At 51.4% G+C, this 12,703-nt stretch overlaps 1 protein-coding gene across 8 annotated transcripts in view; it reads left to right on the plus strand.

Moving 5' to 3' along the window:
* TRIM66 (tripartite motif containing 66) overlaps nucleotides 1–12,232 on the plus strand; it is a 60,745-nt gene extending 48,513 nt beyond the window's left edge. For all 8 annotated transcript variants that reach the window (XM_079930312.1, XM_079930316.1, XM_079930319.1 and 5 more), the window contains 10 exons: nucleotides 564–1,085; nucleotides 1,246–1,438; nucleotides 2,873–2,933; nucleotides 3,385–3,559; nucleotides 3,874–4,163; nucleotides 4,579–4,705; nucleotides 4,989–5,063; nucleotides 5,456–5,608; nucleotides 6,022–6,240; nucleotides 6,977–12,232. In XM_079930312.1, coding sequence (XP_079786438.1) covers nucleotides 564–1,085; nucleotides 1,246–1,438; nucleotides 2,873–2,933; nucleotides 3,385–3,559; nucleotides 3,874–4,163; nucleotides 4,579–4,705; nucleotides 4,989–5,063; nucleotides 5,456–5,608; nucleotides 6,022–6,240; nucleotides 6,977–7,036 — 1,875 coding nt within the window. In that variant the 3' untranslated portion in view covers nucleotides 7,037–12,232. The remainder of the gene's footprint in view (nucleotides 1–563; nucleotides 1,086–1,245; nucleotides 1,439–2,872; nucleotides 2,934–3,384; nucleotides 3,560–3,873; nucleotides 4,164–4,578; nucleotides 4,706–4,988; nucleotides 5,064–5,455; nucleotides 5,609–6,021; nucleotides 6,241–6,976) is intronic.
* The last annotated feature ends 471 nt before the right edge of the window (nucleotides 12,233–12,703 follow it).

Genomic DNA, 12,703 nt, shown 5'->3' on the forward strand with positions numbered 1-12,703 from the left:
AGCAGATCAGGGTTTGAGCCTTCTGAACTTCCTCCCATTTTTATGTAGCAGAAACTATCCTGTAGGACCCCCAGAAGGGAAGAGAGGCCACTAGTGCTGTAGTCAGCGGGGAATGTGAAGTGGGAGGGTAGTCCTACAGTCTGACCCTTTGCTTAGGTACTGGAAAGGGGGTGAAGGATGTGGCTGATAGTGTGTGTGTGTACGTGTGAGTGTGTACCACCCTCAGGTCAGGTGGTAGGCTGTCCCTCTCTCTCTCCCTCTCATCGTCTGTCAGTCTGTCTCTCTCTCTTTCTCACACACACACACACACACACACACACATGCACACACGCATGCACACTAGTGTCCTCAGCCGTGCCTGCCTCTGTGTCATAGCCCACCAACCTCCTTGGTGTAGGGCAATGGAAATAGGACTTCCTGTGCTGTCTGCGTTCCCTGCAGCTACGAGACTCTGAGGCAGAGTGAGATCTGAGCATGGAACTCTTGTGGGCTGCATCTGTCCTCTCCCTCCCACCATTCCTAGCTAACAGCCTGACTGTCCCCTGTCTTCTTCGCTCCTGCAGCACTCCACTTCTGTGAGCATCATGGGCTTTTCCAACACACTGGAGATGGAACTGTCATCTACCAGGCTGGCGAGGACCTTAGAGCCACAGATCCAGAGTGCGAGCAGCCTGACAGCTGCCCCACCCCAGGTGGTACCAAGCCTGCTGAGTGGCCCCTCACCAACAGTGTCCAGCCTGGTGGGCGGTCAGAACCAGGCTATGCCCAGCCTGACAGCCAGTCACCTGCCGACCATGCCCAACCTTGTGTGTGGCACACCCCACTCCATGCCCAACCTGATGAGTGATCCCTCCCAGGCCATCACAAGCCTGGCAAATGATCACTCTCAGACTGGGCCCAGCCTGATGTCTGGTCCCACCCACACTGTACCAAGCCTGGCAACTTGTCCTTTGCAGAGCGTGCCTCCGGCTTCTAACATGCAGTCGGAAACCGGATCCAGCTGCAGTCCTGGCTCTGGCCGAAATGCAGGGAGCCTGCGCCCTGGGGATGGGGCTGACCCCTCCCTGGGGAATGCCTTGTGTAAGGTAGGTCTTGGGGAGATGCCATTCAACTTCCTCTGCTCATCGCTGGGCAAAAGGGTAGCCCCTGAAGGCTTTATTCTGGCCTTAGCTTAACAGCTCTGTGACCACCAACAGGAAAAACGTCTGATTTCTTTGATTCTTGTTGGCCTTTCACTTTTGAAAGATGGAAAGTGAGGATTCTACCCGCTTCACTGACTCTCTGGGACAAGGCCCCACAGCCCCTGGTCCGGACACTTCCAAGGATTTGGCTATCCCCTCAGAACTGGAGGAGCCAATTAACCTCTCTGTGAAAAAACCTGCACTGGTCCCAGTGGTCAGCAAATCCGTGGCCCTGCAGCAGTACCGGAGCCCAGAAGGTGAGACTCAGCAGCCTGCCTTTCGTGCTGACCACAGGCTTGAGCAGATGGGCTCAGCACTGCCGTGAGACAGAGGTCAGCAGAGCTGCTCTGAGCCTGAGGGAGCAGTGTTTCTCTCGGGCTAAATTCACTTCTCCCCCAGAACTGACTTATTGATGTCTGTTCTGTTTCCCTCACTGTAGCCATGACTGATCCAGGCATGGCCAGAAATCAGCCTCCTTGTAAAATTCCCCATGCAGAATTTCGGGGGTCTGGGTTATAGGTAAGGGGAAGCAGGAAAAGCACATTCCAGAAGGGCTAGCCTTGGCAAAATATTTTAGGAGAAAGAGCATGTCGGACTTTGGAGTGTGATAGATCTAAGTTAGCAGACCTGCTCTATCTCTTTATGTTTGAACCTGGGCAAGGTTTGAACCTAACCTTTCTGAGTTAGTTTCTTTCTCTGTAAATGGGGCTAATCATAGCTACTTCATAGGCTATTGGGACAAATAACTACAGTGAAATCATTTGATGACTTACTCTGTAGTAACAAGAATTTGCCTTGCACCTGGCATTAATGTAGATTTGTGCCTCACAGTAAAGGGAATGTGGACTGGTGGAGGTTGGCTCTGATTCTCTTCTGAGCTACCCACACCCCTTCTCAAATGCGGCTAGGCTAAGGCTCCTTCCTTCTGGAGAAAGTGAGGGAGTTGGGAAGTAGCAACTGCCTAGTGAGCATTGGGGGCCTTCTCATTTCAGTGTATGATTCATAAATGTTTAGTCTGTAATGATCAGTCTATTTCCTACATAATTAATAGATGAAAATGAAGCAATCTTTCTGTTTTTTTCCTCATACTGGTTCTTCTTAACTACACAATAATGTAACCCCGAATTTTAAGCACTTAAATTTTTGAACCCTGCTTGCCCGTGGAAAGTGCTCAGGACAGTGCCTGGTGCCGAGTGGGCGCTCAGTAAATGCTAGTGTCCTCCTCTTTCCCCACACTGCTCCCTGCCCATCGCCACAGACTGCACTTCTCAGGGGAGGGTTCCTGGGAGCCTCTTGCCCCTGGAGGGTGAGCTGGATTCTCAGGCTGTGCTGAAAAGGCAGGGGTTGGACAGAATGACTCCTTAGAGCAGGTGACACCAGTGTATGTATGGGGAACAAGTGATTCCTGAGCTCATTTTGAAGGTGAGAAGCTGGCCCCTTGGCACCTGACCGAGCCCTCACCCCCAGGCAGCCTCTGAGTGTTACCTGTGTTTATCTTTTTAAAAGAAAGTGGCCTTCTTGCCCTCTCAGGAGGGGGAGATATGGTAGGATTGTCACCACTATGAGTGATTACAGTGTTGGTAACAATGGTGTGACAGGTGTGTGGCCAAAGCATGAGTAGCAGATATGAGTAGAAGGTGTGGGTGACAGGGTGTGTTATCATAAGTGTATTTGTTTGTCTTTTGCCTTAGAGTGTGAGAATTTTGAACAAGGAGCCCTAGGCCTGGGTACAAAAGGGAACCAGAGCATCAGGTAACAGACGCTGGGCCCACCCTCCCTCTCTCACCCTCCAACCTCATGTCCTGGGAGGTTGGCACAGGAAGTGAGCATCCTTGATGACTTAACTAGAAGAAGACGTTTGCCTGCAGCTGTCTTCTTCAACCCCCAGACCCTGGGGTCGGGTGTGTGGTTGGGCGTCTGGGATGGTTGTGGGAGGATGTCCTGGCTCCTGCGGCGTGAGGCACGCAGTCTGTGTGCAGTCCTCCCTCTTCGGGGACCCCCCTTCTTTGATCAAAGGGCTCCCAGAGGTTGGCAGGACCCGGCCAGGCAGAGCTGGTAGCAGGGTGGAATAGGGGCCTGTAGAGGGTTGGACTGAGGAGATCTTGAGCAGCAATTCAGTTGTAGGATCATGGATGAGCCTGACTTAGAGGTTGGGGCCAGAGGAGGCTCCCACCGAGACCCAGGGATGTCGTTCTTGCCCTAGACCCTTCAATAGTGAGCCCAAGATTCCCTATGTGCGACTGGAGCGGCTCAAGATCTGTGCTGCCTCCTCAGGAGAGATGCCTGTGTTCAAGCTGAAGCCACAGAAGAATGAGCAGGATGGGAGCTTCCTGCTGATCATTGAATGTGGTACTGAGTCCTCCAGCATGTCCATTAAGGTACCACTTTTCTCTGCCTTCTCCTTGAACCTTGGCCCAGCCTAGGAGCCTCTCTTTCCTCTCTGCTACTGGGAGAATTCTGGCTCTGGCATTGTTCTGAGTCTCTGAATGGGGCTGTAGCTTGGCCAGACCTTGTACCCTGCTACAAGTGGTCTGTGAGCTGCGCACTAGGAGTGAGCTGTCCTGGTGTTCCAGGGGCTTGGCTGTCTTGGGGTCCTGGAATAAGTCGGTACCCAGGGCTTGTCATCTTTCCTCTCCCTCCCTCCACAACTTGGTGCCGTGCCCTGACTGCTCAGACTCACTTCTTCCCCAAGGTCAGCCAGGACCACCTGTCTGATGCCATCCAGGCCCCAAACCTGGGGGGTAGAAAGGTCACTGTCACATCTCTGGCTGGGCAGCGGCCACCAGAAGTGGAGAGTGCATCTCCTGAAGAACACAGGCTCATTCCTCGACCCCCTGGAGCCAAGAAGGGACCCCCAGTACCAATAGAGAATGAGGATTTCTGTGCTGTGTGCCTCAACGGGGGAGAGTTGCTGTGCTGTGACCGCTGCCCCAAAGTGTACCACCTTTCCTGCCACTTGCCAGCCTTGCTCAGCTTCCCAGGGTGAGTCATGCCAACCGCAGGCCAGGCCCACAGAGCTCCCTCAGGTGGGCTTCCTCCCTTCTCTGGGCCTGCATGAATTACGGGTCTGTGACTTCGTGGCGCTATAGCTGTGTGTCTTCTGCACACAGACAGGTGGATGCTTCCCTTCCTCCTCTGTTCCCAGCTTCCTCCTGTCCAGATTTGTCCCTCTACCCCTCTCCCAGCCTCTTGTAACTCCTAGTTTTCTGGATTCACTAAATCCTGAGTTACTAAATTTCTTTCAAGCTTGTGGCTAGGAAGCCGTTCTCTACAGGGCAGGGCTAGGGACTCAGTTTCTCATGTCACCACCCCCCAAGCTTGTCTTGGGGTAGTGGGACAAGGGAGGGGGCTCTGGGCGATGTGCTGAGGGCTAACTTGGCCTCACTTGCCTCTTCAGGGGAGATTGGGTGTGTACCTTGTGCCGCAGCCTGAGCCAGCCTGAGATGGAGTACGACTGCGAGAACGCCCGCTATAACCAGCCTGGAGTGCGGGCCCCTCCTGGCCTGAGCGCGTATGACCAGAAGGTAGGGAGGGGTCTCTGGGGCAGCCTGCCTGTGCCCATGGGAGCTGAGTCTTTTCTGGGGAGGCGAGAGGCCTCTCTGGATACCTGTCTTTTGGGCTGTGCCTATGGGGGCTCACTACGATTTTTCTTCTGCCAGCTGTTTTCCTCTGGCCTGGGAGGCTGAACTGTGCCTTAGTATAGCGACTCGTACCCTGTGGGACAGAGCCATCAGGGTCGCTATCGTTAGTCCTTACTGAGGTGGGGCCAGAACAAAGTAACACGGTTGCCAACTCTGCTTTCTGCAGAAGTGTGAGAAGCTGGTACTGTCCTTGTGCTGCAACAGCCTCAGCCTGCCCTTCCACGAGCCTGTCAGCCCGCTGGTAAGGAAAGCCTCGCTGCTTCTGCCGGCTACTGGACTTGCTGCTCAGAGCGCCCTGGGCCTGGAGCAGATCATGGCGGTGCCCAGGGTGGGCTCAGAGCGTGGCCACTGGAAGCAGGAGTAATTTGTGCATGGCGTAGGGGACCCGGGGGCCATGGCCACTACAGCCCCCCAACCAAAAGCTGCTGCTGCGTCAGACCTGACTTGACATGTAAACCACTCCTCCTTTTCCCTCTCTCTTTGTCTTTTCCCTCCACACGTTTCTTCTTGCTGCCTTTGTCTTATGTTCTATTATTTCCATTCCAACTCATTCTCTATCTCTCCTTCCTTCTTATCCTTCGCTTTTTCCTCTACTTCTCTCTTCCTATTTGCTTCCCCTTCTCCTCCTGCAAGGCCCGGCATTACTACCAGATTATCAAGAGACCCATGGACCTGTCGATCATCCGGAGGAAGCTGCAAAAGAAGGACCCAGCCCACTACACCACCCCGGACGAGGTGGTATCAGACGTCCGCCTCATGTTCTGGAACTGTGCTAAGTTCAATTATGTATGTCTTCCCTGTTTTCCCTCTCCCCTATTTCCAGTGACCCCAAGACTGTCATGGCTGGACAGAAGTGTCTGGTTCGGGCCTGGGCTGCCAGGAGGAGCTGGGAGCAGACCTCCTGGGGCCTACTGCAGTGAATGTTTATAAGCTCTTTCCCACATCGGGGCCTCAGCGTGGACTCAGGAGGAATATGGGGGCTGCTAGTGACTGGCCATCTGTGGGTAACTGTCAGGGTCACGTCTGCTTTAAGAGCTGATACTAAACTGGTTATCCTGGGCCCTGAGGAGAAAATGTAAAGTTCCAGACATCCCAGAGACCCAGCCAGGCTTTGCGCTCTCTGTATAGCTCTTGAGGGGCCAGGAAGAGATGGGCTGGTGGAAGGGGGCCAGACCATCACTGCTCTCCTCCCCCTTCAGCCCGACTCAGAGGTTGCAGAGGCAGGCCGCTGCCTGGAAGTGTTCTTTGAGGGCTGGTTGAAGGAGATCTACCCGGAGAAACGGTTTGCTCAGCCAAGGCAGGAGGACTCAGACTCTGAAGAGGTGTCTAGTGAGAGTGGGTATTCCACTCCCCAGGGCTTTCCATGGCCCCACTGCATGCAGGAGGGCATCCAGCCCAAGAGGCGGCGGCGACATATGGTAAGGAGGTGCTACCAGCTGGCAGGCAGGTGGGTGGGTGATTGGGCTGGCAGGGGGCACCCACGCAGCATGTACAGAGTAACCTGAAGTGAAGCTGCTCGGGTGGCACAAGAGAGTGGTGACAATGAGCCCTCACTTCCAACCCCTTAGCCTCAGACAAAGGCAAGGCAGTGCAGGGCTCATCAGCTCCAAGGACCACTGAGGCTCAGAACCCTGAGACATGGGGGTACCTGCCCAGGGTCACCCAGAAAATTAGCAGCAGGACCAGTGCAGCAGGACCAGCTCAGTGCAGTGATTACCCCACACTGTGATGCCCATAAGAAGAGAAGGACCTGGTCTCAGTACCTGATCTCAACTTGGGTTTGGGAGAAAGGGAGAGTCTTTTCAGCCCCTTGGTGTAGAGAAGGAAGGAGAGGTTTTGCTTGCAGGAAAGACATCTAATCTGACCTTTTGTCTGGTCTCACCTGTGCAGACCTGAAACGTCGATTCAGTGCTATTTAATTCTGCTGAAACGTATTGCCTTCCCACTGTGTGCCAGGATCTGACTAGCCATCCCCGGTGGTTTGCAGCACTTGGCACACAGTGTTAGTGGCTTCAGTGAGTTTTGCTGTTGCATTCCTGGGGTGGAATAAAACACTTTGGCTCTGGGGCATCCCCGTCTGGACAGTTGGTCTTTTCACATTGATAAACCCTACACTGGGCCATTCTGATGCCAAATATTTTTTTCTTCTTTCAGGAGAATGAAAGAGCAAAAAGAGTGTCGTTCCGCCTGGCCAACAGCATCTCCCAGGTGTGAGGGCTGGAAGGAGACCAAGTACTCCGGCAGCTGGCGCCCCGTCCTGTTGACCACTCCTCCCCACCTTTCAGCTCATTCTCTTTGGATTGTGGATGTGAGACAAGTCTTGTTGAGCTTGTAGTGCCCTTCTTTGCCGTTTGCATCTTACAGCGTTTATTTGGGAGCCGTAGTGCATCCACTACAGAGAGTAAACAGCAAAGAGGGGGGTGTTCCCTATTACCAGAACGATCAGTCGTGTAGGGTCCACTTGACAAGACCAAGCCCAGTTAGGCTCGGAAGGACCAAACTTCCTTGGTGAATTCTTTCTGCTGAGGGAGGCCGACATTTCTCACCTTTCAGTGTGCAGGGCTCAGGAGCAATGTATATATCTGAACTCCTCCTGGGCCCAGAAGAGGGTAAAAGAAGGGAGAGAGGTTCTGACATATGGCAGGCCTGTGATCCCTGGCCCAGCACAGCCAAAGACTGTCACTGTTTGCCTTTGTTTGGCCTGCTCGGACAGAGGCACCTGCCCTGCACAGGGCAATGAGGCTTCTAGAGGCCATAGGTCTCAACTGGTGCCTATTCGGGTTCTAACGGTTTTCAGGGTATTTGTTTTTCATGCCCCCTTTCCTGATGCTGACTTAGGTGGCCGCTGTGAAGCTCTGGATGGTGTGGCATTCTTGATGGGGCTGGGTGGCTGTGCAGAGACCACTTACATCTTTAGGCTCCGATTTCACTGGCAGGCTTAAGAAGATGTTGACTTCAGAGCCTGCCATCTGTGCCACTGCTTTGGTGTCAGAACCTGCTTCTTAGAAGTGATTGTTGGCGGCCACCCCTTCATTATGTCCATTCAGAGGTCCAGACCCTGAGTTCTGCTTGGGAAAACTATGAGGAAGCTGCTGTCTGCTTCACATACAGAGGTTCCAGGCCAAGGAGAATGACCCACAACCAGCTCTCTCTGCTGGGTCTCTCCTCCTGCGTAGAGATCCTAATTCTCAGCTTCTCCACTTCACAGAGCCAAAGATCAGAAGTGAGTCCTCTGACTCGCCTGCCCTCAGGCTGTCCACTGCCCAAAAAAAAACCAAGACTCTGCTGGCAGCCCTTTTTTTGCTGGAGGTTGGAGAAGGCCAGAGGGACCAGCAGGAGCCAGACCTAAGCATTCGTGGAAGTTCTATCTGGCGTGGAAAAGGGGAAAACTGAGAGGCGAGAAGGCTCTTTGGTGTCCTTTGGTGACCCTGAAGCAACTTCAGGCCTTTATTTCTCCTAGAATGCAGAGAGAAGTGTTCTGGAGGTCACAGGCATGGGAGCGGAGCTCCAGGCTGCATCTCGGATGGATTGGTGTGGTCTGTGCAAGGTGTTTGGGAGGAAAAGGCATAGGCAGGTGCTGGGGGTCAGGCCACTTCACGAGCAAGGGCTTGGTTGAGAGGGAACCTATTGCTGATGTTGGCTTGGCCTGGGGACGGCTCTCCCTGGTCCTGTCATGGCTTAGCTAATTTCAAGGGAGCCATAGGTCATGGCTTTACTTTTGCTAAGAGATGCAGTTTATTTGTAGCGCCCTTGTTAATGGGATAATTTTGATCAGAGAAAACATTTCTTCTCTCCTTGTGAGTGGATGGAACTGCTCGTTTCTTTTCCACCCAGGCTGAGAGAGCATCTTCACTTCAAAGCAGACTGTGCCCACTGACTTGCCATTCTTTCACCAGCACATGCCAAGCTCTCCTAAGCAGATGAACTTCCATAATCCTGTTTTCTAGTTTGAGGTAACTAGGTCTTGAATAATCCAGTAGCCAGGCGATCTTTGCATGTAACCCTCTACTCTTTGGAGCTCACATGACTTTACGGTTTGGGCTCTGACCACTTCCTTTTCAATTTTAAAATCTTTTTCTCTGTTTAGTTGGCTTGGCAAGGTTCTCTCTGTAATTACCTCATTAATTCCTCCTCTTGGTCATCTTTCCTTTGTGTGGCCCACCTTCACACCTTCTTTGAATGAGCTTCACCAGTGTTTTGTGTTGGGCAGCTGGGTGAGGGCTATGACAGGCTCAAACCCAACTGACATCTTTCCCCAAGACCAGCTAGAAACCACAAATATGAAGGAAAATACCTAGTTAAGTGCTTGGCTTCACTTCTATCAGTGAAGTTCCCAGCTTGAGTGTAGCCTGCTGGGCCAGGGGACCTTAGTAATGTGGTAGAGAGTCACATATTCCCTTCCCACTGCAGAGACCCTGCATGCTGAGAAGCTCCCTTTAGGCACCTGAGCAGTGGGGGAGGGGTGGGAGGTAGGGTGTCCTTTCCTCCAAGGGTGTGAAGCCCCGGCCCACCATCCATCCCTACGTTGGTTACCCCACAACAGTGCCCTCTCCCTGGCTTTTCCTGTGTACTTAGCACCAGTGTTTTAACTGCTGGTTTTGTTTTGTTTTTGCATGCAGAAAACAACATGATGTTTCAGAAGTTGAACAAAAGGCTACTAGCTGAGTGACTGACTTCACTGGCTCTTTGCTAACATTTGAGCTAATCCCGTTTTTGACTTATTCCCATAATGGCCCCATTGTGGAGTCAGTTAAGTCCTTTGGTCATTGACAAAGTCATGAAATGGAAATACAATGAATTCTGGATTCTTATGGTACAGAATGCAGTCCTAGAAGAGGAATTGGGTTTCTTGGGTATACTGAGAAACAGAAGAATGGAGTGGCTTCAGTTGATGCAAAGGAGATTTTAGTGCACTCTTCTAGAAAACGGGTAGGTTGGCCTTGCCTAACTTCCAGCAATTGCCAACTACACACCCTGCCTGTCTTTGCAGGTACCCCCTCCCTAACAGCAGCCACCAGATCCTCTGTAGGCTCTGCTCCACAGAAGACCCTACCATCAACCCTGGCGGACTCTGGCTCTCTGTACCCATTTCTGGCAACAGGTCTTTGCCTTGCCTCTAAGACCTACACCTCTCCTTGTTTGTTCCTGGGCTCTGCTCTGCTTTCTGTCTCACTCCATGGTGTCACCTATAGTCTTCTCTTCTGAACTCCTGAACTGAGACTTTGCTCTTTTTGGATTACCATCCCCTATGCTTCCTCTTCTCCCACTCCTCCACTGCTATTAAATAAATTGCTTGCTCCTTTAGCCCAGTTCCAAGACCTTAGCTTTCTGTTCTCCCAGTCTTTCAGCTTTCTCCTGGACTTCTTCCTCTCCTGAGCCTAAACCCATGGCCCAGGACACACTGATGGTTTTGTCAGCATCCTGAACTTCCTCATCTCCTCCAACTCTTGCTGAAACTATCAACCATTCTCCATTTTCTGCATCAACCTATTTTTTGCTCCCTTTTTCTGGGCTCCTAAGCATGAAAAATTCAGAGTTGACAGTCTCAGTTGGGCTCTCAGTATTGATTGGTGTGTCTCTGACTTGTTACTACTCTGCTTTCTATCCATGCCCTTCATCTTTGCTGTCAGCAAATGACTGGCCTCATTGCCCGCTTCACAGAAGAGAGGCCCTAAAGCAAAAACTTGGCTGTCCGTATGCTCCTCTCCCCCTCCCATCCCTCTGTGTCTGTATGCCTCCTCAGCGCCTTTCCAGTTGCTCCTGTTTGGTGCTCTATTCTTGAATCCTGCTCTATGTCTTCCGAGACTTTGCTCCATTGCATATCCCACAGCTCCCATTTTCCAGGGTCTTCAAACTCCCTCTCCATTGGTTACCTCCACGTAGCTTACAAACAAACAAAGTTCTCCCCAAGATTAAAACAGAATTTCTTAGAGTCTGTTGCACTTACAGTTTTTTCCTCAATAGCCAAGTTTCTTTAAAAAAAAAATCTGTTCATTGATTTCTTCTTCATCACTTTCCAATCCTCTATAGATTTTCATAAAAGTCACCAGTGACCACCCAGTTGCCAAATCAAATGAATACCTTTCTGTCCTCAACTGTCTTGAACTCTCTACAGCATTTCACATCGTCTGCCACTTGCTGTTTGAAAAACCCTCTTCACCTGGCTTTCATGACTCCACAATTCTCTGGATTCCTCTTACCTTTCAGCCACACAGGCTGAGCCTTCCTTGAAATACTGACAGGGGGACACATCTGCAGCTTTCTGTGGTCTCTCCTCTTCAGGAGTAGGATAGGCAGGAGGGAGCACAGCTGCCCCTGCTCCCTGCCCTCTGTGTCTGCCTGTTCTCTTTGAGTTCATTTCTTCTCCTGGACTCAGTTCTCCTCATGCCAAGCATGTGTATGAGCTCTGCTGGGAGGACACCATCTGTGATTCTTTCTGTCCGTCTCTCCCAGTGCAGCACAGAGACAGATTTTAGCCATGTTTGCTAAGAGGCCCTATATAAATCAGCCCAAGAATGTGGATTGGATCTTACCAAGAAGGAATTTGGTAAGCTGGATTACCCAGCTGGTGGGCAGCTCATCACCAGGATCCTCATGCCAGTTAGAGCCTGCCTTGGTCGCTAAGGTCTTGGAATCTCGGTAAGCATGTTTCCATGCATGGTTCAGTTCTGCTAGCCAGGAGGAGAATCCTGGCAGGAGTGGGTGTCTGCCACTGATAACATTCTGACGGAGGGAAACTGGGCAGTGCTGTGATTCATCACTTGCTTGGGGTTCAGCTGGGGTCAGCCTGGCCCCTTTAGCCGGGTCTTTCCCGTCTGTTCTGGTCACCACCACCTGCTTGCTCCAGTTGTTCCTGGAGCTAGAAGCAGATGCCGGTTGTTTTCTTGGAGGCAGGAGGGTATGGTAGAAAGATATCTGATTTGAGATGCTGAACATCAAAATTTTGGCTCTGACAGTTGTGGACCGTGTGACCTTGGGTACAGTTTCCCCATCTATAAAGTTGTGGGGAGGAAGGATGGTGAAAACAGTGCTCTCTCAGAGGCTCTACAGCTCTAAAGATGGTAATGGTGATTCTAATTCTAAAGCTCAGGCCACACAGGGAACAAGGGAACACTGGAGCAGTTCACAGCTAGGGAGTCTTGACCAAGGCAGGGCAAAGGGACTCACAGGCCAAAATGAGCTACTTTGAGGAAAGTCTTTAGTAGCTGGTGCTGCTTCTGGAGCCATATACCCATTCCTCAAACTGCACCCCTTCGTTGGCTATGTAGGGTGAGTTCCTCCTAGGCCTTTTCTAGAAGTGGCCATTGGATCGAAAGTGGTTGGGGGCATGAGGGAGGAACATGATAAGGGGAAGTGTCACTGATCTTAATAGGACCTACACATTCTAGAACAAATTAAAAGATAGCACTTTTCTTTACCAGTAATTGTGTCCTGGAGTGTTTTTTGAGTGGAGATGGTTGAACATGCTTCATGGTCTTCTCACCCCCAGACTCCAACATCGTTAAGACACAGGGTGGGGAAGAGTAGATTGGGGAGCTTTCTCTCTAGGGAAGAACTCAGCTCTCTGCTTCTTATTGCATGAACACATCCTGTTCTTTAAAATACAGGCAGCAAGTCTGAAGGAGAGGTAGGGGGAAAAGCATCTTAAGAATGCTGTGGCTGATAGCTTAATCCTTGTCCAACTGGGTGGTGAGCAATGCTCTTTGTTCTTCTTTGTTTGCAAGGGGAAGTATCTCTTTCAGAAGTTTTCAAGCTAATAATGGAAGGGTTGGTAAACTGGAATATCACCATTTTCCAACCCCCAGTGAATGAATGGATCTAGGCAGTGACCATCCAAGGTTACCCATATCACAGAGACATCCAGACATTACATGTCTCCTG

The sequence above is a fragment of the Stenella coeruleoalba genome (genome assembly GCF_951394435.1).
Source record: "Stenella coeruleoalba genome assembly, chromosome: 8".
In the NCBI taxonomy this organism is placed as follows: Eukaryota; Metazoa; Chordata; class Mammalia; order Artiodactyla; family Delphinidae; genus Stenella; species Stenella coeruleoalba.